This window comes from Chlamydotis macqueenii, chromosome 1, assembly GCF_036417535.1.
Source record: "Chlamydotis macqueenii isolate bChlMac1 chromosome 1, bChlMac1.mat, whole genome shotgun sequence".
In the NCBI taxonomy this organism is placed as follows: domain Eukaryota; kingdom Metazoa; phylum Chordata; class Aves; order Otidiformes; family Otididae; genus Chlamydotis; species Chlamydotis macqueenii.
Genome location: NC_141556.1, coordinates 102455286 through 102482230, shown reverse-complemented (window position 1 = coordinate 102482230; position 26945 = coordinate 102455286). Strand labels below are relative to the sequence as shown.

Sequence of the window (26945 nt, the reverse complement as noted above, 5' to 3'; positions counted from 1 at the left end):
ATGACTTCTGTTCTCCAGCCCCGAGAATGTGAAGTGACCAAAAAGCCTCAACAGAGCTATGGATTCTACCTGCGTGTTGAGAAAGACACAGCAGGGCATCTCATCCGGAACGTGGAAAAGAGCAGTCCAGCTGAAAAGGCTGGCTTGAAGGATGGAGACAGAGTTCTCAGGGTTAATGGTGTGTTCGTAGACAACGAGGAACATGCACAGGTACATCTCTGTTTAGTCTGAGATTCACACCACTCCCTCATTACCCAAACCCACTGCGAGTACACGAAGCTTTCTCTTCCACTTGCAATGGAAATCCAAGAGCTGAGTCAAGTGCTGTGAGTATCTCCGTTATTCATTACCCACCATGGGCATGAAATGCCTTTGAGGTTCCTCCATAGTGCATAAGCAGAGGTATGAGACAACTAAAACAGTAGACAGTGCAATCCTTCCTGGTGAGGCTTTTAGGTCAATCACTCTAGCAGCCGCTTGCTGTTTCACCTTGTTTACTACAGGTGGTGGAGATCGTCAAAAACAGCGGGAATTCTGTTGTACTTCTTGTTCTGGATGATGCATCCTATCAAAAGGCAGAAAAGGAGGGAGTGAACTTGGAAGAGCTGAGTCAAAAGGTGTCAACAGGACAACTGCAGGAGCAGCAGTCCTCACTACCCATGGCCAATGGAGCAATCACTGCCGTTCCACAACCCCGGCTCTGCTACCTAGTGAAGGAGGAGAAAGGTTATGGCTTCTCTCTGAAAAGCACAGAAGGTGAGAGCCTGGGGACCAGAGATGGCATAAATAAATATATATTATATTATAATATAATATTATAAATATATATAATATAATATTATAAATATATATATATATTGCAGCAGGAACAGAAGCAACCAAAATTAACACGTGGGGGCCAGCGAGGACACATAAACTGCACTTGCTAACAGAAAGAAACTGAGAAGCAGCAAGATGAGTTCAGATCCATTTCTAGTCCATTTCTGTACAGCGTACTCAGTGCATGGTTTTCTGAGGACTACATTTCTTAGGGAGTGGAGAAAAGATTTTTAAAAAGGAAAAAAAAAAAAAGAGATAAAAAGAATAAGCTATTTTCTGCCTGTTATTTAAGCCCACTTACCAAAACCAAATTTGCAGTCCCTGCTCAAACACACACAAGATGCTACAGTAAGTCCTGTTCCACTCCTCCAAATCACCTCAGGAATCAGCACACAAGGTTCTAGACAGGTGTAATAAAGGAAGACCAAACACTTTTCCTGATTTGTAAGTTTTTTCATTTAGAAAGTAAGGGATTTTGAACCTCTTCTACATATGCCTTTCTTTCAAGGCCAGTCAGCAGAACAGGGAAGTCTTTTGGAAAGCATGACCTCTAAAGAGGGTATTTTGGAATGCAACGTAACTGAAAGACTAAACATGGAAGCCTTCCAAACACAGGAAATTATGAAACATATCAAACAACAATAAAAGCAGCTCCTCATTTCAAATTGGGGTGGGAGGGGGTGGGAATAAAATCCCTTTCAGCTATCTTAATAAGCCCCTTCGGTACTCTTAGTAGAGAAATAAAAGACTGTTGAGCTGTGGATAGTGAACAAATGCTCTTCTCCCCCCCCCCCGAAGTGATTTTTCAAGGACAGAATAAGAGATAAAGGTGTATCTACCTATGTGCAAGATTTGTGGTGCCACTGTAATCTGCACATAAGCAGAGACCAAGAGTCCCTAAGGACATCAGTGCTGAGTTTCCTTAACCATTAAATTCGGGTATATTTCAGTGAGTTAACCTGTGTAATGAGTTTTCATTTATTTTAGGACAAAAGGGGTTGTTCATAGTAGAGCTTTCATCACAAGGAGCAGCTGCAAAGGCTGGTGTCCAAAATAACGATCGCCTGATTGAAATCAATGGAAAAAATGTGGAAAATGACACACATGAGGAAGCGGTGGAAAAGGTATTTGTTCGAATACTGATTCATCTTCTGTTCTGGCCCACTTTCACAGCACCCTGTCAGGGTTACTGAGGAGGCAGGTCTGGCTGATTTGAATGCTTCACAGCAAATCTTGGAAGCTGCTGTTTGTGTATCATCAACACAGCAGAGTACCCCTCTGCTTTGGCTCTGTTGTCAAGCAGCCACTTGAACTGACTCTGAATGAATACTGCCATCAGAACAGGCCAAAGAATTTTAAATAACAGAAGTATACTGCTGCCAGGAACCCTATTAAATAAATCATGCTCTATTCCTAGAAGTCCTGGAAATACTCCTAACGGCAAGAAGGGCAAGTCATCAAATGTGTCTTTCAGAGCAGAAAGAGGGGGAACTCTCTGATGATACAGTTAGCACGAAACAGGGAAAATTCATTATTTTAGACAGTAGTTCCTTTCTCCTGTTAAGAAGTCCAAAACTAATGAAAATTACTATGCAAGTAATTTCACTACCTCAGCTGCAAAAAAAACACGGCTAATGAGGCTTTCAGCTGTCCACTGCTGGCACTGCTAAAACACAGCTGGAGCTGAAGAGATTTCTGAGCCCTGAGACAGGCAGTACACGCTCTGGCATTCCAGCATCACAACTCAGGACACACTACTAACTATGGAACCGTGCAACACCTGTGTTTCGTTGAGCTGCTATAACATCAGCAGCAGCATGACATTGGTTAAGACAAGGGAAGAGGGCACTCAGACTAGAAAGGAATAAGATAAGGATGGACTTGAAGAGGTTGAACAGACCAAAAAAAAACCAAACCCCAAAAACCTTAGAATTGGTAATAAAGGTAGATGGAAGAGGACCAAGACTGACAGAAACTTGATTCATCACTGCAACCTAAACTAGCGGTACAGATGGCATATGTCTATATTGTAAAGTTCCACATCTAGATAAGCCAAGCACTACCTACTGAGACTCACTGGATTCTACTGGCACTGTATGCCACCCTTATGGCACTCTACAGCTAATTTCCTAGAAGTCAGGAAAACAAGAAATATAGAAAGTTTCCTCATATATATGCTGGATCTTACATGCCTGAGATCTTCTCATGGTCCAAATTTCTGACTAGGGGGGGGGAAAAAAAAAAAAAAAAACCCCAACAATTTATAGCAGCGTAGCCTCTACCTTATGGTTCATTCATCAACAGCACCCACACACCACTATGTATCAGTACATCAGTTACTGAAGTATCTACAATTTCCACATGTTGTTGAAAGGGTGACATCTGAGACTGTACATGTACTATCACAGGTAAAGAAATCTGGAAATCATGTTATGTTTCTGCTTTCAAATGAAGAAACGGACCGCTATTACACAAGCCAGAAGATGGTACTGAGCAAAGAGAGCGCCAACCTAAGATTGCTTCCCCTCAAACCACGACTTACCGAGATCCAGAAAGGAAAAAATGGTTATGGCTTTTATCTACGGATGCAACAAAATACTGGTGGTAAGAACCAAGTTAACACACAGACCGCAACATTCGCTATACCATTTCTTCCTGTACAGGGTTGGCAGACCTCATTCCCTTTGGCTTCCTACTGCTCATCCAGAAGCTTTCAACAGACGTGTTGCAAACCAGGCTACATCAGGGAAATGGTCTCAACCTGAAGTACAACTCTGACAATTTACCACACATTTTAATGTCTTTAAATGAGCATATGCTTTCACGTGAATCTTTTTTCCCTTCTGATCTTAGATCATGTAATCAAGGATGTTGATTCTGCGAGCCCAGCAGCCAAGGCGGGTCTCAAAGACAATGATATCTTAGTAGCTGTCAATGGCGAGCAAGTGGATGGTCTGGATCATCAAAGCGTAGTGGGAAAAATTAAACAATCTGAGGCAAAAACCACACTGTTGGTAGTGGATAAGGAGACTGATGCCATGTATAAACTGGTAAGAAAATGGAAACTACTGCTAAGAATTTATACTTTATCACTATGAAGAGATATACGCAGCAATGAAACGGACAGTCTGCTCTGACAGACACATCCTCAACTTGCAGGAAATGTCTAAGAAGCATCCATATTTCAGCAGTTCTTCTTGCACGTGTACAGCAAGTCATTAAACATCCAAATTTTTGTCCTCTTACAGATTTTTATAGGCACTATTGGAACATTTCTGAATTTAAACACACCACAAGAAAGGTTAGAAGTCTAAGACAGCAAATTCAGAGCTATGTGGCAATGTAACCATTTATGAACAAAATGAGTAACAAAATTCCCATCCCACATGGATCAACACTGTAGTTGTCCACTCAGCCAGAATAGCAAAGTGTTCTTCATTGCAGCTCAAGTATGAGTCATTAAAAAGGTTTCAAACAAAATATGCCGAGCATGAACACCTAATACAGACTTCACAACAGAAGCTGTTAACAAACTTGTCACTTTTTTCAGGCTCAAATTTCCCCCTGCTCATACTACTACAAAGCACAAGATCCAACTCCAGCTAAAACAGAAGAAAGAGTGGAGCTGCACACCGAGCAGAAAGTGAACCACAAGCCAAGAATCTGCAAGATGGTGAAAGGGCCTAGTGGATTTGGCTTCAGTTTAAACATGATGAAGAACAAGCCCGGACTGTTCATCAATGAGGTACTACTATAGAATGAGGAACAAGGAAAACCTCTAGTTAGATAGCCTCTTCACTTCCATCCTGCAAGTATAGTCAAGAAAAGCCACAAGTCTCTTCCCCAGTGCTCTCAGATAAGACCTGTAATTGTTAAAGTCATAGAATCATAGAATGGTTTGGGTTGGAAGAGACCTTCAAAGGTCATCTAGTCCAACCCCCCTGCAAGGAGCAGGGACATCCCCGACTAGATCAGGTTGCTCAGAGCCTCATCCAGCCTGGCCTTGAAAGTCAGACTGATATTGTAGGACCAAGATTAAAATAAGCACCAGAAAACATTCCTCATTCTGTTAAGACATCTAGAGGCAAGGGGAATCCAGCTTTTGCATCATTTTTGCTTTTATTAATGAAGCTGGCATGCTGAAATTAGTATTTTAAATAGATCTTTTTGACTGTAGAACATGCTAAAAATGTAAGGGAGAGACCCTCACCCCAGTCTGTATCCTTCTTCTCTGAATTCCACAGCTGGCAAAGGTCAAACATCTACTGCCTCAAATTATGCCTGTGTCTTCAGCTTTCTTGACAGGAGGGGCTCCATTCATTACTAAGAAATCTGTGAGATGTAACAAAGTTAACTTTAAAGTCACTGGACAGGGACCTGCAACTAATAAGAAAATTGTTTTTTCCACCTGTCTTCATGATTCTACCATGCCACATCTCTATACTGAAAATCTCTCAAAACAAAGATGCATTTTTAATCTCAAACTGATCGGTTTCATGCTTATTATGTCTACACCTATTGCCACTCTGAATTCACTTCTGTCCCATAAATCTCCCTTTCCCCATGCCTATTTTGCTGTCTTGTAAGGAAAGCAGTAACACAATAGTCTAGCTAACCATCAGTTGTTAATGCATTTTTCCAAGTTTTATGCTAATATCACCGTTTAAACTTGCCTCTGCAGGTACAAAGCCATGGGCCAGCTGACACAGCAGGTGTAGAAAATAACGACTATTTGGTGGAAGTGAACGGGGTGAATGTGATGAATGAATCCTATGACAAAGTGGTGGCACGAATCCAAGACAGTGGTGACAGACTAACGCTACTGGTGTGCAGCAAAGATGCTTACCAATACTTCCAGGGCCAGAACATTCCCATCACAGCATCTATGGCAGATCCAGTCCATGACACTTTTGAACCTCCTGCTTATACAGAAAACCATCCGTCAGAGCCAGAGAGAAACTCACCTGAACCAAGGGAAAGGGTGAGTAATACTGCATTAAGCAGATGTGAGGGACCACCTAGGGGATAGGAATTTTTTGCAGCTATTATGTATTCCTGAGCTAGGATTTTTAACTTGAGCGTGGATTTTCACAAGTCAGTCTATGTTATTAAAAGGGAAGCTGTGGTCCAATTATAACAAAACACTCTTCCTTCCCCCACACATAATACAGGTGAGTATCTTTAATGTAAGAATAAATCACAGACAGGATGTACATACAAGAGATTTTATGGAACAAGATAATCCAAGTATGGTAAGTTTTAACAAAGATGGGAAACAGGCAATACAATCCTGAAAGTGCAAGGAAAACAGTGCTTAGATACATCAAAAAGCGTAAACCGCTTTTGGGGAAATAGGGTGAAATATTTCAAAACAGGTAATTTTGTAGAAGGTACAGCAACTGATAGGTTATGATGACATTTTCTAGGAAATGTGCTGATTTGAAATTATTTTACTCACTTTATGCCATTAGAAAGAATCTGAAGTATGACAGAAGTCAGAAAAGCAGGAATTTGTTCTTGAAACAGTCATTTTGAACCCTGTGTAGTCAGCCTTAAATATTTAAATCCTTTTTTTTCTGATCATGCAAAAGAGACAGACAAGGAAGAGTAAGACCAAAACTGTCTCCTATTCATTTTTCATTAGCCTTGTCTGCAAATGTTGAGCTGTGAGTTTTTTCAAGTTTCTTAGTCAACAAGCTGCATTTTGCAGATCTGAAGTTAGCACTGCTTTTGTGTGCAAATTCTGTAGGTATAGGAATTAAACAATAGGAAACCTCTTCTAAACAAATTTCTCTCTAGATATACTTAACCAAAAAGCACTTGAACAACAAAAATCACATTTCTTGGCTCATTCTGCCATCAGAAGAAGTACATGATTAGTGCAAATAAAAATAGGAGTCCTTCACAACATTGCAGACTATCAACTATATTTACAAATTTAAAATAATCAGAACACATTTGTTACTCCTCTGCAGGCAACCTCATCCTCCTCTTCACAATCAGCTGCTTCTACAAGAGCAGAAAGTGACAACGATGACACAAAGTTGTGAGGAGACAAACTATGCCAAAAACAAAAAAGAAACCTTCCAAATCCTCTTTCTTCAATCATTCTTTGCTACTACCGCTCCCAGAACATGACTGTTCCTAGGAGTGCCATACCTGTAAAGGACTGTAACCTCTTGCTGAAATACAGCTGCCTGAAATAAACACTTCAGTGTAATCTGCATTCATTTAACAAACTGCAATTGTACTTCACTGGCTTTCTGCCTTGTAAAGCAGGCAAGTAGTCACTTACTTCTGTAGAGACTTAAATAAGTATATAATTAAGTATACTGCAGCAGAAGGCAGAGATGTTTTATAAATTCACAAGCATCTTAGCCTTTTAAGGATAAGCTCTTAATAAAGAGCAACTGATTTCTCCCCATCTCCCAGGAAAGGCAGTTCTCCCTCTAACCCAAGTCCATCAACTCAATCTCTGCGGCGACGCTTCTATGCTATACTTACAGCAGCACAAGTGCTGTGAAATGGCATAAGCCAATGTACTCTGCCCTTTATGCTCCTTTCTCCTGTTAAGATTGCAGAAATTTCTTTCAAACATTAAGCTAACTTCATACCTCAAGATGTTTAAGCACTATTCTCTCCCCTCTGCCTACAGTTGTGGATCATGGTAGTTAGATTAGCATGTGTAATTCAGTCATGCAGGTTTGTCTAACTCCAAGTCAAGCTCTGTAATACCGCTGGTGTATACTTTGCCTCCTTGCTGTACACCAAAGACAATATAGAAATAAATTGTTTAGAGTGGCTATTTTTTTTTCCCCAGTTCTTACTCTGATTTATGTTCCAGAACAATTTTAAACCAAACAAAGCCTGGGAGAGTGGCTATGGGAAACTACAAGTTTAAGTCACATGAATGAAATTTACTTTTATGCCTTGAATTGCATCAAGAAGGGGAAATGGGCTACTGTAGAAGAATACAAAGGTTATGGGGAACACCAGATTTACAGCATATAAGGTAAAGAAATTTGTAACAGATAAGGTAAACAAGACAGTGTCTGTCAGACAGTCTTTGACTTCACACTGAACTCTAGCAAGAGGAATGCAAAACCTTAGTTTCATTTATGCAGGGACAGAAAACAAAATAGAGACTCGGGACAGCAGGTATTAGTGATACATACTAGTACAGTCTCCATACACAAATGGAGTGAAATTCTCTCAATTTCACTTCTGCCAGGCAGCAAATCCTAGCCGCTTTCTAGCTCACTTCCAGCCAGATCTTTGGGGCTGACAAAAAACAACTGTGATGCTTGCATGAGGTATCACAAAAGCTTATTTAATTCCACAGACATTCAGCTCCAGAATTGCTGTCCTCTGAATCACAATTATGAGTTTATTTCCAACAGAAAAAACGCATTTCCTTGGTGCCTTCTATGAAGATGTTCTTCTAAAAATAAAAGGTCTTACCCAAGACAGCCTATCATGCAAGTTCCAATCGCCCTAGATACTGGTGTACCAAGGAGTGCCCCTGTTCCTTGGCAATGAACTATCTCGCATTCAATATGTGCATCCCCTTTCCTTCAAGCTGTGGCACCTTAACGAAACAAGCCGTAGAGCTTGACGAAGACATCTGTGGAAATTCAAAGAGCCAGTTACACTGCTGGAACATACAGAACAGTCCCGGCTCTCTTCAAGTTTTGTAGTCCACAGGAGTTGCAGCAGTCCAGCAGAAAGCACAGAGAGCAGCACGTAACTGCAGTCCTTACTTAGAGGGCCATATGCTTTTCTGGGGCTTGTTTGTGTGCTAAATAGAGAAAGAGAATACTGGATAATGCACTAACTAGGAATATCACATCAAACCAACGATGATAGAAGTTGAACTGGAGCTCTCCCAGGACTTCTGTAATAATAGTGCGATACTCTAGAGGCATACTCATCCGGATCAGGAGCACTGACGACACAAAGTACATACCCTGTAAATTAAAAACGACAAAGTAGCCATTATTTCACAAGTGACTACGTGGCTAATAAAAAGACTTTATTACGTGTATATGTATGCACACACAAATAAGTACATATGCATAAATGTATATGGTGTGCCCATGGTTCCACATACTCACCATGATCTGTGCTAAAAGCAGAACAATAACATTGGAGGATTTGCTGCTGGAAATGGCATAGAAGAACTAGAAAGACAAAAAAAAGCACTGGAAATAAGCAGTTAGGCAAGACCAATGTGCATTAGCACAGCGCAAAGGGTACGTACTATTCAATACTTTTTCATCTAAAAAAATGTATACATAAATAAAAAGCATACTTTCTGGAAGGGCGCCTGTATGCTGCTTTCAGAAATGTGCAGTCTTAGTCTTAAACACGAATCTCCCCAAGCCAGTGGCACCATGTTGTAAAAGTCATTAAGGATATATATTAATGTTTAAGCTTAGGTACCAAAAGCCTGGTCAACCCAGAGAGTCACATGTCTTTTGAGTTAACGCCTTTCCAGTTCTGCCTAAAGAACCTAAAGCTCAAATTAAACAATTCAAATTAGCTCAAATTAAACAATCCAAGTTCTTCAGTCATCATCTCATCAACCTTACTAATCAGTCCTGGCTACAACATCATTTTGAACCCTTGCTTGCGTTTAACATCTCCATCTCTCCCTAAGAGTCGTAACAATAGAGACTGAGTGGGGAAATACACTGCAGAATATATTTTTCTTCCCTTCCTCCCTCTGCAAGGATTTACATGGCACAAAACCACACAAGAGTGTCCTGGCTCTTACCTTTGTAAGTGTTATTAACAGTCCTCTGATAGAGGTAACGATGATTATTCCAACAAGAATAAAGGAAATGTGCTGAGACCAGAATTTCACCTGTATCAGCAAGAAGAATACAGTTAAATCTCTAACACTGACCCCACTTACACCACATTGCACAGCTGCCAATTCTTCAGGACCTTTGTATTTCCTAATCGTACAGATGTCCATAGTAGACAAGTTTATATAACAGACATTTTCACAAATATATTAGCACCTGTTTACTCCAAACACAAGAGAAAAACAGATTCAGTTTACAACAATCGCAACAAATCCTGTATTCACAGGGATATATTTTAAAAGTGTAAACGACAGAACATCTACGTGTACAGGCAAATGTAATTACTCTGTAGATAAATGTATTCATCTAAGCAAGTTGACTAACATGTTTCAATTTGCCCGACACAAACAAGCAAATCACTGCCTCACACCACATTACCGTGCCAGCATAAAATCAGTGTGAAAGCAAAGTTCATGGTGCCTTTTCCCTTCCCTCTCAATTAAGTCAGAAGTCAAAGACACATTCTTAGGGCTCTATCACTCTCTCCCTATTAGCAGTATGATTTTATTTAGATAACATATGAATTACTGTGAAAAAGGATGTAAGAATTAATAAAGTCTCACATCAAACTGAATTCCCAGGTAGTTTACAGTGATCTCAATTCCTCTTGTGACTGGATCAGTCTTCCCCACACGGTCAAATACAATATTGATGGTTGCCTGCAAGAGAGAGATGGATTTACATTCAAAGAAGAAAACAAAAAAGCATACCTCACTGTTACAAGCGAGACACACGCATGACTTACTTTGTATCACCAAGAAAAGGGGCAGGGGGCAGTTGGTTTGTCAAAGAAGGTGCAAAATGCACACATGCAAGAATTGCTAGCCTAAGGCTCTACACAAAAACACAGATGCAGAGCTATATTCCAACCAAGGGTCAGTTTCTTTCAGAATGTCCAGAAGTAGAAGTTTAAAGAAACTAGAGTATTACTTGATGATGAGCATTACTCAATGAACCGCATGTACAGCATAATCTATGCAGAGTGTGACATTTGCTTATGTCCCCATAAAATTCAATAAAACATTTACGTACCATGAAGATTTTCCAGACACAATAGATGGAGAAAAAATAACCCAAAAAATTGAAGTATTTTCCCTGGAAAGTTTTGGAGTACTCTATTCTCTCCTGGAAATACAAAAGAGAGGAGAGGGAACAGAATCAAAAAAAATATATATATATATTTCCACAATCACCGACAGCATAGAATTTGAATGGAGCATGAACAGTAGCAAACAAAGCTTTATCCTTCTACAACCCTTTTAATTCAAATGTTTCTGATTTCAACAGTTTTCATTCAAAAGTCTCTGAATGGCTTTAGGGACATGTACCAGTACGCATATGAACAGGAAGGAAACTGCCATCTAGAACCAAAAGTAAAGAAACAGATCCTCACTCTACTACAGCGCAACATTTCACCATTTAACTGCTGAAGAGCTTTCAATTTCTTGTAACACACATTCTCTTTCAAACTTACTCTGGCACCCCCAACATCTATCTGGGCAGTTACTCTGTTATGTACCTTTGTTGCATGCAGGTCAGCAGTTTCCAGAAAAAGCTGCCGACTCAGCTCTTCTAGGGCATCCACTTCTTGCTGGATAAGGGACAGATCTGGCAAACCGGCACAGTCAAGGCTAGAATATGTCACAAACTCTTAATCAAAAACAAAGCATTCCCTACCTTCAGCCCAAGGGCCACATCTAATGGTTTGACCTCTTTTTCGATCCAGACCAGGTTTTTGATTCAGTCTTAATGCTCCTTGTTAACACTGCACTCAAAGAAATTGCAAGGACACATATATTGCACACTACTCCATTTTAAGAAGATAGGCAGTACACAGTATTTAGACAGTCATGCAACAAGCTCTTTATTCCAACGTGGCAAACACGTTGCAGAATAGAACCAGAGCTCTTGAAGACTGCTGCTCCACTTTGATCAGTGTCCCTTGTCACTAAAGTGCACCGTGATATGTCGCTCTTGCACCATCGTTATAAACAAAACTGCCAAGTAACTGCTCCAAGAGACTTGTGATTATTATGAAGAGTCTAATCAAACAGATAAATCCTGATTTTAACAGCTAGTGGGAAAGGAGAGGAATTACATCTGCTTTAAATACGCAAACTGCAAACTTTAGATGGTCTGGCAGAAATTGCTGGTAGACAACCATAAGTTTAAAAAATACAGATACCTGTAATCCCCAACAAATTCCTTCTACCCCTTTCACATGGGCAGAACAACTTCTGTTCACCTGTTTTTATCCACCTTTTTGTCACACTGCTATAGCATCAGTGGCCAGCCTGTATCATGAGAACAATTTATTTGGTCAGCAAGTTGCTTCCTGCCCTTCTTTTTCTCACTGCTTTCTAACATGGCCAGAAAGCCAACTATATGCTAGGTAAATTGCTCCTCAGCCAATCCCAGATAATACATCACAGGTTCTCCATTCTGGAAGTGCATATTTCAAGTTATGAGAAAAATAAGCGTGCAGGTTAGTTATATCAGCAGAGGATACATCAGAATAGAAGTTGCTTCCCACAACATTGATGCGGTGGGATAGACATCTGCACTGTGACACCGTAGCTGTGCACATCCATCCTGCGACCTGCTGTACACCTCAACCACAGTGATGCAACAGCACATTTATCGCGCAGGGCAGCAGCATGACTCCCAACTGTGTCACAGTAAAATTATGTGTCCAATCCCTGTGCATAAGATCAGACAGTACAGTGCTAGAGAGCAAACTTCCCAGGAGATATTAAGCCTTTTGCTCAAACTGCTGGAACATGTTGAAACACAAATGCTTTGTAACTGGACCAACTAACACTCCCTCTTTCAAAACATAAAGCTGGAGCCACGTCCCAAGGCAGGTGCCAGCATGCAGATGAAGGATACTTTCACTGCCTGCAACAGATGTTGTAACACTTTTTATCATTCCCCAGAAGCCAGTGGGTTTGTTATGCACTTCTCCTCTCTGGAACATTGTTCTATGAGCCACTGCTATCCTGAAAGAACAGAAAACACAAGTCCTTAGGAATAAAGTATTTCTAGAAAAAATCAAAAACTGAAAAACCCCCAAAAAGCAATTCCTTAGAAGACACTGGTAAACTAAATTCACTGCAAACAGATGCCTTTTTTTTTCCCCCTAAGCACCAATCTTGCTTCATAACATTATCTTGATTAGCTCTGGAGTACAGCCCAGATCTAATCAAGCGAGATTCAATGAGACACTTCCCGAGACTTCCATTCAGAATCCTGCTTCAATCCTTAAAGGGATTGAAGCCCAATTAGAAATAATAATTCAAATGGATTGCTCAGTGATATGATTAGTTGCTTTCCTTTCCTCAAGCACATGACTGCTATCACAAGTTTAGGAACTGGAAGACTTCTCATGCTCCTCTCTCCCCTTGAACATCTCTTCTTTATCACTCCACATCCGCCGCCTCCACAAAACCGTGAGCACTGGATGGTATGCAGCGGCATTCTCTGATATGCTGTCACTCACTACTGGGCTGCGTGACAAGCTGTTATGAAGCAGAAACACATAAAGCCATTATTGGACTGAACCATTGGATGCTTCAGGCGATCTGAACATGACTCCTAAAGCTAATTCCAACACTACAGCAGCAGCTGCATATTGTCCCTCACACTTCCATGTGCACTCCCCATGAGCAGTGCTGGCTTCTGGCCTCATTTCCTCACATTTCTCCCCTTGAAATTTGTCAGCCAGTTATCCACTCCTAAGCTGAAAACTATTCATAGGATTGTCAAGGCGATCCATGATTCAACAGTGTTTAGGCCTTTCCTTGTAGCTGCAGTCAGTATTGCTACATTTGGCACTGAGCCCTCTTCAAAGTTGTTGATAAGCACTGTAATTTAAAAAAAAAAAAAAAAACACCAACAAAAAACCACTCCTGCTTCACATCCAGCAAAAGAAACACCCTTAGGGCACCTCACATAACAAGCATAAAAGCACATATGGCCACAGACCACAACTAACAGAGATCTTAGAACGATTCAATTCATCCTGATAGCTGCCAAATGTAAGAATTGCATTTTTAATCTTTGCTTTCTTCCCAGTATCCAATTCACATGTTCCATCCAAAACAATCCGTAGCATTGCAGCAAAAATGCAGCTATGTCAAGGTGAAGCACAAGGCTATAAGTATACAAAGGCAAATCTTTTCTTTTAAGAGGTGACAGGGGTCTCTGTACCCAGGAGTTCTGAAGATCTCATACAAGGGACCCAGAGGCAAAAACCACACACTTTGTTTTTGTAGATATGTGACTTATCTAGGTCAGATAGGCTGATTTGACCCCAACATGAAGCAAAATGAAGCAATGGTGTCACAGAATTCAGGCATTTCAAACCTGAGGCTTAGTTATGTCATACCTGCAAGGATGAGTATAAAAAACCTGCCAACCTCAGAGGTGAGTTTCCATAAGGCTGTACTCGATTACACTCAGGAAGGAGAGAACAATAATGCCTGTGCCAAAAGCATCAGGGAAAACAACTTCCAACAGCTATCTTCTACTGACAAGGAAGCCAGCATGAATAAGGGTTGGTATGAGAAGAAATGTCAAGATTAGCAAAGGAAAAACAGAAAGCTTTATGTTCTGTTGCTTTATAACCCTCACATGCGTTAAGAAGTTCAGAATTATCAGTAGTATTGAAAAGGTGACCAGCAAGTAACTGACACTTTAGGGAACTAGAGCGTTCACCCTATACTGTAAAGCTATTCCTGCTTGTTCTGTCAAATGATCAGGATTGCATTTGGACTGATACAAATTAACTTTTTAAGCTGTGATTTATATGAGCAAATAGTCCAACTGTCCAAGCTACTGCTCACTGTCAAAGCAAAAAGAGAACAAAATCTACAATACTCCAGCTTCTGCTATTTCTTGCACATTTCTGAGACTACACAGTTTGGAAGTGGTTTTTTTGGTTTGTTTTTTTTTGGTTGGTTGGTTTTTGTGGTTTTTTTTGTTTTGTTTTGTTTTTTTAAACACAACCACATGAACTTCAGCATCACTCTCACACAGTTAACACACTTCATGCAGCTTTTCCTAATTGTTAGAAAGTTGCTATATTCAGAAGATTTCTTGGCCATAGGAAGGCAAGAAAGTGCTAGTCAGTTACAAGTCCCAGATATCCTTGCTTTTACCCCAACGTTACCCTCCCTGGACCAGAGGTCCAAAAACACTGTACAAAACAAAAGAGCACTGAGTCAGAAGCAGTACTACAAAATATGTTTTAACTCCAAAGCCAGTATTTTAGTATGCTCCTAATCAATTAAGTCAATTAAACCTGAGTAATTAAATTCTCTCACTACTTACTGTCTTACAGACGACCACAAATACTGAGTTAACATTTGTTCAGCATTTAATATTTTCAAAAGGGAAGAAAAAAAGTTATGCTTTAACTACACTTTCATATGCTAATACTGATCAGCAAACATGCACGCTGGTGACTAATTCAGCAAGGTTAGACTACCTAAAAGCTCCCTTGTCATATATTAAAAGGTTCCATTAAAACATTAGTGCACTGAAGGTAAAGTCTGGGGGACTGCTGTGAGAATTGTCAGTCAAACTTCTGAAGTGACTATGGCAATTGTATTTATTCTGCAAAACTAGGAAGGCATCCAATATGTAATTTGTAACAGCAGACAAAAATCTTTTCAGTGTAAATAAAATTACACTGTTTCCGAAAGTAGCTTTTTCACTCGTGTTACATTGGAATAAGCTAAACCAACAAAAGCAGATTTCTGATGGCACACTTGTGCTCTACACTACATTCACATTAGCAGTGTTCTGCAATTCTGCAAAACTTAACTAACGTAAACCTTGCCACTTGCAAGAACATAGCTGTGTCCTCACCAGCTCACTCCTCTGCTTCAGCTTTGACCAGGAAACACCAGATCCACACAGCAGGAGAGTGCTCAGTATGTATGAACCCTATCTTATACCACACTGACTGAAAAATCCTTGAAATAATTTCATGCTACTGCTGCCTTCTCACCTTTTTTTCTTGCTAACAATCATGTCCATAGTCTGAAGGAGTCGTCGCTCCAAAGCCAGAATATCTGCATCTGTCACATTCCTGCAAAATGAAGACACCTAATTAGGCCTGCTATCCAAATTCTGAGGAAATATGCACATGTCCATGAGAAAAATAAGAGAGAAGCCTGTATAAGTAGAATAAGCTTCAGCAATGGAAATGATTCTAGTGTGCAGACATTGCAATAACTAGATTCAGAAAAAAAGTTATGAAAAAACTTGAATGAACGCCACAGGAAAAGCAGAAGAATAATCTCCAAAAGGTGGACAAAATACTTCATAAGGCTGAAGTTACCTGAGAAAGTAGGACATGTAAGTGTACGGACAGTTGACAGCCCCAAATCCTGACAGCAAAGCCATGAGCGTCACCCCAATCACACCCACGCGGCTGATGAGCTGTTCTATAGACAGGATTCCTGAGAGGAAAAACATGGCATTAGTAACTTTGCTCTGTTCACTCTGCTCCACACTTGGTGCCTCCACAACATACCACACAGAGCTGCTTCATGAATCCAACCACCCTCCCGCTGCAATGACCAGAGGTAATATGAAGTACAGACAGGGACTGTTGAAACAAGAGTTAGAAAGTCTCACTCAGAATGCAAGGTACCACACTTAGAAACAGGGATGGGAAACTCTAGCTATGAAGGAGCTTAAGACAGATCTGGAGAGGACTAACAGTCAATATTTTGGTTCTAAATTAATAAAACATTAGTGACTGCACTTTGCTGAGGTGGGAACACAGATCATCCACCAGACACTATGAAAGAGGCACCTTCTGCAAAGCCACTTCTGCAAGAACCAGCATTAGTTATCAAACCAGTTAGTCCTCGCAAACAATCCCAAAAATGTCAGAACCACAGAGAGAAAGCCCTACTACGTAAACTGACATTGGAAGTGGCCCCATTACAAGTGACATCCAGATCAGACACAATCTATGCTTGTAGGACAGTGGAGTTAAGACAGCATGGGAAGCCTACGCTCCTCCTGGCTGTTCAGTATTCATCTTGTAGATACACACACATTGTTGAGGTGACCACCAACAAGGCATTCCACTTAAGCACCAAGTGGACTTTAAAACACACATACACGTAACACAGCATGAACATCAAGCCTGTGCTGTAACCAACATCGAGCGCTTAAGTTGCATTTATTCTTCTCAGCCAGTAAACACAGACCTCAACCTGTCTTCTCAGGATAGAGCACCATGTGCTACTAAACACCACTCACTTTTTAGGGAGCTAGTCACAGAGCAGCTGACACACACAGCACATTTGGAGCTTACATGATTGCAAAGCTGAGATGGCCAAGCGCCAACCCACATTTCATGCTTCAGAGAAGAGGAATAAATGATGAAAACAAGGCAAAAAGACTTCACAAAGGGAGACTGAGACACCCAGTCATGTGCAGCTGCACAGAGATTTACAGGAGGTACAGAATGTGCTACAATACACTGGCCTTTTGCCCCACACACTGCCAAACAGCAGCAGTTAAAACAGAGGTGCCTTCAAAATGACACAACATTCCACTGGTTAAAGCACTGCTTCTCCATAACCCCCACAGCAACCTTACTTTTGTGATCAGGTCAGATAAAATGAACGTTTTATTAACACCGATAAAGATAAGAGTTTTATTAGACTACTAGTATGTAGACTACTAGGAGCTCCCAAACTCAGGTCTATTAAATAAGCTGCTGACACAGAGCCCTTGATTGACTGTGCATTTCCCAGCTGCAGCACACTGCCATCACCACCCCCAGGCAAGGCACCTCCTGGCACAGGATGCCAGTGCAGGTACTTGAAAGGGGCCCACTAGTCCCACATTTCCCCAGCTGCAGCACACCACTGTACAGGCAGGTGAGCAGGGTGGGCCACACTGAGGAAGACACTACAGGTAACGTACTGCAGTGCGCAGGGCTCATTAAGCACAGCCTCCTGTCACATTTCCCTCCACAACAGGATCCCACCTGTCTGAACTGAGCCACTGCTACATGGTAAAGCCCTACAGTAGCCTTGTCCATACACACAGGACAGCAGTATCCCAGCAGGACAGCAGGGAAAAAAAACCCTAGAATCCTTTGCTCTAAACTTATGTCTACACCTGGTACAATAAGGCACTGTACAACTGTTAAGTGGAGGTATCATCCTGTAAAGCAAAAGTTAAAAACAGAAAACACCCCACTACCAGTTCTGGAAATCTGCAGTTGTCACACAGCTGCACAGAACCTTTTCAGTGATCTGAAGAGGATTACCTAAATCCCAAGGCTAAATTCCCATTGGGTTATCACATTCTGCCAACTCAGGCTCCTTCTGCAACTCAAAGTGGATGCAAGTTTTTCTTGGCAATGAAACACTGGGCAGAGGGCTCTGCACTATATACTAGCTGTTCTATTTCAGTGGCAAATGACACAATGACAAAACACAGATATACACTTTCTCTTAGGAAAGTTTTAGGATCACAACTGAAAACGTGACCAGACCCTACAGTAGTTGGTATCCTTCCCTTTTTCTCCTATAGATTAGTACAAAGTAGCCTCCTAGAGACCAGAAAGATTAAGCTGACTGTTATCTATGCAGACAGACATATCCAGCAACTGGACTGAAACTGATTGAATTTCACCTGTTGAGAATAACATACAAACAATTTTCCAGTGCAGTGGATAATGGCACATAAGTTATATAGGAAATCAAGGTAACAAATAAATCCTACTCTTGCAGTGTTCTAAGACATACTTGGGTGCCCAAAGGATTCAGTACAGCTATGCACATGTTAACAAGCTCTGTTGGACCCAAACTAACCCAAGTGCACACAGTATCTTCACACTATAAATACTCTTGGTTCTGTGACTGCAACGCAGAGAGACACACAAGCTAATTCCACATATAAATAGCTCTAGCATCCAGCAGAACTTACCAACTTACATTCTGGTATCAAGCAACTGTACTGCCTCTACGCTCAGGCTGTGTACAAAGCCTACCGAAACTAGCACACACTGCCAGATGTGTTGCTGGCTACAGTCTGTATGGCTCTAGTGTTGGGGCACTCCACCATGCTCTGTCAACTGGACAGCCACCTATGTTAAACTGATCTGATTTCAGTCACAAGAAACAATAATCTGACTTAAAAAAAGTCAGATGAAGGAATGGTTGTCAATTCTTGTCTTACATAAATTAGTTTTAGTCTCCACAAGAAAAGAAACAAGTGAATAAAAGCTGTGGTAAACTTTCTGTGGAGATGAAGGAAAGTCCTCAAAAAGTCCACCGTGTTCTTACATACCCTCAGTTCAGTTAGGACTCCTTTACTTTCCTAGTTTTCCTGTGGTACTGGAAAAAAACTACTTCAAATAATTCAAAGTATACGCACCCATTTTTGTCAGTCTGACAACCTTCAGACTGCAGATTTCAAAGCAGAGCAGATCCTCAATTGCAAGAACTACTTTCTACAGTCCCAACTGTAGAGCGGAGATAACATAACAATAGCTCCAAGAAAAAAGTGAGATAACAAAGCCTATTTTCAGAAAGGAAGGAACGAGCAAGAATACAAAACTCACCATGTTTTGGGCTGAGGATAGGAAACGGATCCCCCAACTTCCAGAAGAAATACATGAATGTCAACCACAGAACACAGGCAAAAAGCAGCTTCTGTCTGTGCACTAATGGAGAGAAAAAAAACCCACAACAATATTTTAAAGAAGTTCCTCCTTCAGGGCTTTTTCAAGCTTGCAAAATTGCTACACTGGTCCAAAGGCTCCTTAGAGAGCAGAAGGCCAAAACAGGTGTCAACTGACAGAGCTACAGCTAGCAACACACACCCCCTCACTTCCAGCAGAACCAGCTATTAGAGACACCACCATTTGCAAGACTTAATGCAGTGACACATCACTTTGGCTCTTCCCCACAGACGTATGAAGAAGGCTGCACTATGAACAGGGGATCACTTAGCTGCATCTTTCTTCCGTGACCATGAACACGAAACTTGGAAACTTCATCTTCATGTCAACACTACACATTAAATACTCACAATCTACATGCCTAAGCTTAATACAAAAGAGCTATGAATATCAACAGCTCAACGATAAATGTCCATTAGTGCATGGAAGAGGCCTCACCTGCACAGTGGTAAGAAAAAAAAAAAGCAAAAGTAATTTATTGAGCTTCTCTGCCTCATTTCTTTTCCCTCCTAGCAGAACAACATAGCCTTGCCAAGGCTTCCAGGGTTTGGCTGCAAGCTTGAAATTGTAAAGGAACAAATTCCAGTAACAAAGTGCTCAACCTTGTTGAAATCCATTTTAAAAAAGCCACATTTGTTGGGGTCATGAAAAGCATCTCCTAATCACTCAATAAACAGTTCATGCTAAAGTATTAAGTTCCAAAGAGAAGCTACCTAGCCAGAAGAAAGACAGAGGAAGGAGGGAGCTATGGGGATAGTGACCAACACCTCTCTCTCTCAGAAAAGTTATTTCTCATTTGTACGCATAGTCTCAAGTTAGCAGACACACGACCATAAACTAAGTACTCACATAATCTGATATTGCTCACAACAAAGTAACCAATGTAGAAGGGTACCATGAAGACTAGGATGAGCAAAATGACGCACAGGTTCAGCTTCCAGTGAAAATATCGAGAGCTAAAATAAATCCAAAATACTGATTAGTACACTATCACAATACAAGAAATTTCTCAAAGACATTGCAATGTCAATGCAATCCCTTCAACTACATCAGGCATTGGATAATAGTGGCCTAGCATATAGAATATTCCGGATTTTGTTTGTTGTTTGGGTTGAGGAGGGGGAGTTGTTTGTTTTTAGGGGTTTGGTTTGGTTAATACAGACCCTAAGAATGTGTATTTCAAAATTAACAACCACTCAGAAAAATACGCTAGGTTGTTTTACGGAATACTGTATTTTCTGCAGTCACTAATGCTAGCTGCAGCATGATTCATTTTATTTACTGCTCACCTAGTTGAATAGTAAATCAAAACTAAGTGCAAGCAGTAATTAATTTTGTAATGAGTGGTTGAGCCAAAAAAGAGTTAACTCAAATTGAAAATATTAAAAATATTTAATGTTCATAATTCAACATGCTTCATTTCAAAACATGAGTTGTCTCATGTGCAAGACATTGCAAAGCAAGAATTTTAAAATACACATGTATACCAAAATGATCAATAGTCCTCCAACCAACAGAGATTAGTCAAACGCAGATGACATTCATCTTGGTTGAACTGGCTCTTCACTTAACATGAACAGAAAAATGCATGTCCTGTTCCAAATATAGTCATGTGTTCCAAATAACTCATATCCTCTTTATGCCTCAGGAAAGGAGAAATTGTGAGGATCCTTGTCACTTTTTCTTAGCTAATTCAGAGGCAAACATTTTAACCTATATTGATGTCCAGTCCTTCACTGAAGTTTATAAAAGCATTCTCCTCAGTGATCTCTCTGGCTGCAAGTTCTACAGATTAATGACATACAGTCAGAACTAACATTACCTTTTATCGGTTTTATACTTCCCGCCTTTCAACTCCTTTGACTGCTCTCTTATACTGGTATGACAAGAGAGAATAAATAGGAAACCCAGCTAGCCTCTACGTGTTACTGTTCTATCTCTCTTTCCTACCAACTTCTGAAGTAGACAGCTTTTAACATCCTCTTTATGTAGAAGTCCTCATCCTATGTCAAGGGAGGATGTGCCTGCCTTTGACTCACAAATACTGTATTATTATAGAAGTAGTTTCCACTCCATAATTCACTTCCCATCTTATTCGCTGCTCTGACCGCCAAAGAAAAACTAGTGCTTATAGTTTCTATAGTTCTTAACATCTGAAAAGTGCTCTTCAGCATGACCTGAAGCTTCACAACACTACCATAAAAGAAACCATTTCTTTTAAATTCACAAATGGGGAAAGTCAAAGACTAAAACCTTGCCCTAAGGACACAGACCACACTAATAGCAACTGCATGGAAAATCAGGAGCTTATGACTTCTAGTCTCATGTTCTGTTAAACAAACAAACCCTGCTGCTCAAACATCTCTGTTGAGATGTTGACGATTTTCTCACAGAATTTCCCCAATATAAGACTAATCCATTCACTTAAAAGTTGGACTGAAGCTCCTGAACACAAGGCAGATTAGTCCTTGAGTGAGCTCCCAGACTCACCTGCTGTTCAGCACCCCCAAAATCTCAAAGATGATGAGTTCAAACATGGTACAAGAGAAGGCAAAAGTCACAGAAAAGATCACCTGGACCACATACTGTCGCACCTGCAATGGAGAAAACAAGCCAGAGACATCAGGCATTTCCATTCCTAGAATGGCATCCTGATGTCCCCCAGGTAACAAAACACAATCAGAAGGTACAATGGCACAAAACTGGGTTTCTTGCTTCGAGGCACCTTGCCCTTTATCTAAATGGGAGGAAATTAACAGCTTGTTAAGAACAGAGGGCAAACTCATAAATTGCTTAGGATTACGTAGACTACAGTTACTGGCACATTTAACCAAGATGCCTTACACAGAAGGGACACCAAGTGTGCAATGCCCTGTGTCAACTTGACTAATGATAGACCCTTGCTAAGAGAGGTCTATGATCTTAACCTTAAATTTAAAAACAGGATTCATATCAGAAAAACTTTTTGGGTCTGAATTTGGCTCACACTCAAGCTATCTCTGACCTACACTATATTCTCTCATAACCCTCTAAGAATAAGCCCAGAAACCCAGCCGCATCCTAGGCTGCATCAAGAGGAGCACGGCCAGGAGGTCAAGGGAGGTGATTCTCCCCCTCTACTCTGCTCTCACGAGACCCCATTTGGAGTACTGTGCTCAACTCTGGAGCCCCCAATATAAGAAGAACGTGGATCAGTTGGAGCAAGTCCAGAGGAGTGTCACAAAGATGATCAGAGGGCTGGAGCACCTCTCCTATAAGGACAGGCTGAGAGAGTTGGGGCTGTTCAGCCTGGAGAAGAGGAGGCTCCAGGGAGACCTTATAGCGGCCTTCCAGTACCTAAAGGGGGCTTATAAAAAAAGAGGTGGAGAAACTCCTTAGCAGGGCCTGTTATGATAGGTCAAGGGGCAATGGTTTTCAAATAGAGAAAGGTAGATCCAGACTGGACATAAGGAAAAAAATATTTACACTGAGGGTGGTGGCACACTGGAACAGGCTGCCCAGAGAGGTGGTGGATGCCCCATCCCTGGAAATGTTCAAGGCCAGCTTGGATGGGGCTCTGAGCAACCTGATCTGGTTGGAGATGTCCCTGCTCCTGGCAGGGGGGTTGGGCTAGATGACCTTTAAAGGTCACTTCCAACCCAAACTACTCTGATTCTATGATAAGAGAATGTGACAGTTTTATCCCATTGGATCCTCACAAACAATTCAGCCATAATGAACACATCTCACTCAGTTCAAAGTAAACCTGATTTTGTCAGAAAAATTTTAGAATTACATAAGGCAGGCTTACTCAAGCAAAAGGCAAAGTTTCCTACTACCTCTGCAACTCCTCCACTTTTTTCTCATTTAACAGGAGCCAGTACAGAAACTTTCACTAACCCCAGAAGAAACCATTTCCTCAGATATCTAGGAGTCTTTCAAACAGAAGCACAAGAGGAAATTAAAAAGAAAGGAACTGTAGAGACAATTAAAAATAAGGGGGCTTAAAGAGATTAAAAAGGCCAAATGCACTCTCAAAAATATTTCTATAACTGAAAGTAATTTTTAAGATACAGAATTGAAATGAAAGGCTCCTTCTCACCTCATAATCCTTGAAGAGCTTACGCATGAAGAAAAGCCACCCAAATCCAAAGAACAGCACCTGCAGAAGAGATTAAGCACTTAATGTTGGTATCCAGCAACTTGCAAAACACAAAGCTACTTCCCTACTAACCACAGATGAAATAAATGGAAGGAGAAGAGCTGGGACAAAGTACCCAAGATCCACAAAAGATTAAAACTTTCAACACTACTATGGAGAAAATATTTTAAACATTTAAGCGCAGCAGACACACAAGGCTACAACCTCACAAAAGATCCAGTCAAGATAGCCCATTTCTGTATTCCCAAGTTCTCAAAATTCCTTGCCAAGGCCCGCCAAGATCCTTGGCGTTGTTGTTTCTTGTTACACTCTTCTAATTACAGAATTCAACCTTATAGTTTTACAGGAAACATAGTAATGGAGGCAAAGTAAACACCTGAATGTCCCCAACACACACATCTTCTAGGGATGAACAAATTTTATAAAAATATCTGCTGTTTCTTTAAGACTAGAGGTGCATTTGATTTTTCTGGAGAGGTCTTAGCACTAAATCTGGTTACACACCAACACAATGTGGGAGAAAGGTCTTAAAAGCATCTCTAAGATAGGGAAAAGGCAGTGTTGAATGCCTCAAACCAAAGCTGGAGATGCAGAAAGCCACACAGGTAGGTAAAGCAGGACAAGCCAATAATGCTCTGCATTTCAATGGCTTTTAGAGTCCTTTACTTTATTTAAATAGTTTCAACACACACCTGAGGAGATGGACTTAATATCACAGCTATTTCGCAGACAAGTTAAGTGAAATAAAATCAAATTAAGTAATGCAGTCAAAAATGTAATTACTCATCTTCAGCTACAAAAAGGAGACTGGGTTGTCAAGTCTTCCATGGGCAGCCCCATCTATTCCTCAGAAGACAGAAAACAAGTGTAATGATTTAAAAAAACTGAGGTAAAAAGAGAACTCAGAAGATACTAAATATTTTTTATAAAGGTAGTTTTGACCAAAGCAAAGAGAAAAATCAGTATATGTCAGAAAGCATGGGACAAAGACAGTATTTTCTCTCCAGAGCACATGGAAAAGGCCAAAGCATTCTAGCTCCCTGTGGAGGTAGGAAACTCTCAAAGACAAAAATGCAGGAATCACTGCAGATGATTCCACTGTGCATCAGGAGCAACTGGATTCCAGAAATGGCAAAGGTAACAGAGGACCATGATTTATAAACAAAGAATACCTAGAAAGCTGGACAAAGAAGATCAAACATATTTGCCTTGAAAGAAGAACTGAATTAGGAAAGAGGTCTAGTGATTGGTAGCAGCTGGCAAAACTTGTTTGAGGACTTCAGACTTTAAAGTAACTGACAGCAAAAAAAGAAAAAGGTAAGATATTCCACAAGCCTACCTACAGATCATAAGTCAAAGAAGTATGATAAGCAAGTTGTATTTACATACAGTAACTGCACATTTAACGGTGTAAAGGAGGAAAAAGGTAGACACAAATGCTTCAAAAAGAAACAAGTAAACAGCGTAAAAGAGATGAAGAGATAATCAAGTACAACAACAACAGAGGAAGTTATATATGAAGACTAGATTTCCCTTGTGTTAGGGACAGCACAAAAGTACAGAAAGGCATTATCTTAAGAGTTCACACTCTAAGAAAACACAGATGAATGTGACATGTTAAGTCAGAAAAATTCTTCAGCATTTAAGAATTACATACAGCAATTTAAATCTCTAACTTGATACTTTTGAAGATGATGGGAAGATGGAAAGCTGCCTTCATAAATGAAAGAAAAGCAATTAGATAAGTCAGATCTCAGAACACAAAGCAAACGACAGGAACAAAAATCAAAGCGTTATCAAGTAGGAGGACGTTGTATGTCTAAGAAATGGCCAAAAGCTGTCCTGAAAACTGTCAGTAAAACTACAGAGTTGTGCATGAAAGTCTATACCAACTGCTGTTCAGAGGGGAAAGGTTCTCTTTCCTCAGCTCATTACAGAACATCATTCCTCCTCACTACAGAACAAAAATTTCACACCAGCTCTGAACCTTATCAGATACCTCTGCGATTCAGTTAAACTTATTTGAACCAAATACCAGAGAGAGCACAAACAAGAGTGTATGACTGTGCAGCAAAGTGGAAGTGAAGAGGGAGCAGAACCTTCCCCTTTGGGTAGAAGCAAACAGTTGGACCACCTCAGTTGCCAGAGAGGCAGACAGAAGAAAGGATATTTAAACGTTTACTGAGAAGGGAGAGGGGTAGCAAGGAGGAGAGGAAGGTCAAAGAGAACACAAGGACAAGATAAATTACTAGCAAAGGAAGTTAATGCAGAAGGAGGGGGTATTTACTCCCACAAAACAATAAGACAGTTTCAAATATGTTAAGATCACAATCCACTTCTTAATGGTAAAGATAGGATGACATGAAACATTTTAAAGGGCTCCCAGGTGAATTCAGCTGGTATAAAATAAAGACTAGTTGAAAGGTGACTTTGATGGTAGCAGAAAGAAAAAGCTGAAGGAACTGCTGAATCACAGATGGATCAATGGAGAAGGAGGCTTTTTAGTGGTATCTTTTAAAATTCCTTAAAGCAGATCATGAAAAATATTTTAAAGCTGTAAACAAGTAAACTCCTCAGTAGCAGACCAGGGGTAGAAGATAAAAATGATCAGCCTTCTTGAAGAATAACAAAGTAAGTACTACATAGAGAACAGCAAGATGAACTTTCCTGTCTGTTCCAACAATTTAAATTTATAGAAGTGATGCAGTATTACAAGAAAAACTCTGTTCCCCACAACCTTATCTGCTGACCCTCTTTATGCATTGCACTCTGATTTAACAACCGCACGAGGGCAACGGTCATGGCAACACGTAAGGAAGCAGTCCAAAGATGCACACACCTTATCTTCTCCTGCAACAGGGGCTCAGGCGACAGGAACGGGCGGGCGGGCAGCCATAACGAGACAAACTAGCAGCCTGACGCCCCTAAACTTGCAGCGACAAGGGTCTGGTGTTTTTTACACCTTTGCCGCTGAGCAGCGAGCGGTGGGGCTCGGAGGCGTTCCCTGCGCTCAGCAGGGGAGGCCAAGGGGCCCAGGCGGCAGCAAGGCCTCCCGCCGTGCCTCCCGCCGCCGCTTCGCGCCCGCCCCGCTCCGGGCCGCTGCGCATGCGCGCCGACAGGCACCGCCCCCGCGCGCTCCCACCGGCCGCTTCCGGAGGGGCGGCGAGAGGGCCAGGCCGCGGCGAGACCCACTCGCCCCACCCGTCCTCCCCCATCACCACCCCCTCCGGGACAGGGAGGCGGCGCCGCGCAGCAGCGGGGTACCTGGGAGGTGACCATGATGCTGGAGTCGATGAGGAAGCTCATGGCGGCCACCGGCACCGCCGCCGCCGCCGCCGCCACCACCCACCCCGCTTCCGGCCCCGCGCTGGCGCCGGCGGCTACAGTGCGCAGG

General features: G+C 41.2%; 2 protein-coding genes across 3 annotated transcripts; one reads left to right on the top strand and one right to left on the bottom strand.

Moving 5' to 3' along the window:
• Positions 1-7622, top strand: PDZK1 (PDZ domain containing 1). Its single transcript, XM_086763614.1, has 8 exons — positions 1-210; positions 504-756; positions 1807-1943; positions 3228-3423; positions 3673-3869; positions 4370-4564; positions 5501-5800; positions 6795-7622. The coding sequence occupies exons 1-8, from the start codon at positions 1-3 to the stop codon at positions 6867-6869; spliced, it is 1563 nt and encodes a 520-aa protein (XP_086619740.1). The 3' UTR covers positions 6870-7622.
• Positions 5986-26945, bottom strand: GPHRB (golgi pH regulator B). 2 transcript variants are annotated; one of them, XM_086763628.1, is made up of 14 exons: positions 26816-26945; positions 23492-23551; positions 21901-22004; positions 20260-20366; positions 19291-19392; positions 16036-16156; positions 15703-15783; positions 12579-12688; positions 11209-11297; positions 10722-10814; positions 10253-10348; positions 9596-9685; positions 8934-8999; positions 5986-8786 (listed from the first exon to the last, which is right to left on the bottom strand). In XM_086763628.1, the coding sequence occupies exons 1-14, from the start codon at positions 26855-26857 to the stop codon at positions 8580-8582; spliced, it is 1368 nt and encodes a 455-aa protein (XP_086619754.1). In that variant the 5' UTR covers positions 26858-26945; the 3' UTR covers positions 5986-8579. The 2 variants fall into 2 exon arrangements, with proteins under 2 accessions (XP_086619754.1, XP_086619763.1); XM_086763637.1 differs by lacking the exon at positions 26816-26945 and adding an exon at positions 26391-26532.

What these genes read in the sequence shown, in the direction of transcription:
- PDZK1 (XM_086763614.1), top strand. Translation starts at nt 1, where the DNA reads ATGACTTCTGTTCTCCAGCCCCGAGAATGTGAAGTGACCAAAAAGCCT. An exon ending in ATGAGGAAGCGGTGGAAAAG is followed by an intron (nt 1,944 to 3,227) that starts GTATTTGTTCGA and finishes GTACTATCACAG; the next exon opens with GTAAAGAAATCTGGAAATCA. An exon ending in CCGGACTGTTCATCAATGAG is followed by an intron (nt 4,565 to 5,500) that starts GTACTACTATAG and finishes TTGCCTCTGCAG; the next exon opens with GTACAAAGCCATGGGCCAGC.
- GPHRB (XM_086763628.1), bottom strand. Translation starts at nt 26,857, where the DNA reads ATGAGCTTCCTCATCGACTCCAGCATCATGGTCACCTCCCAG. An exon ending in AGCTCTTCAAGGATTATGAG is followed by an intron (nt 22,005 to 23,491) that starts GTGAGAAGGAGC and finishes TCTCCATTGCAG; the next exon opens with GTGCGACAGTATGTGGTCCA. An exon ending in TACATGTCCTACTTTCTCAG is followed by an intron (nt 15,784 to 16,035) that starts GTAACTTCAGCC and finishes TTCATTTTGCAG; the next exon opens with GAATGTGACAGATGCAGATA.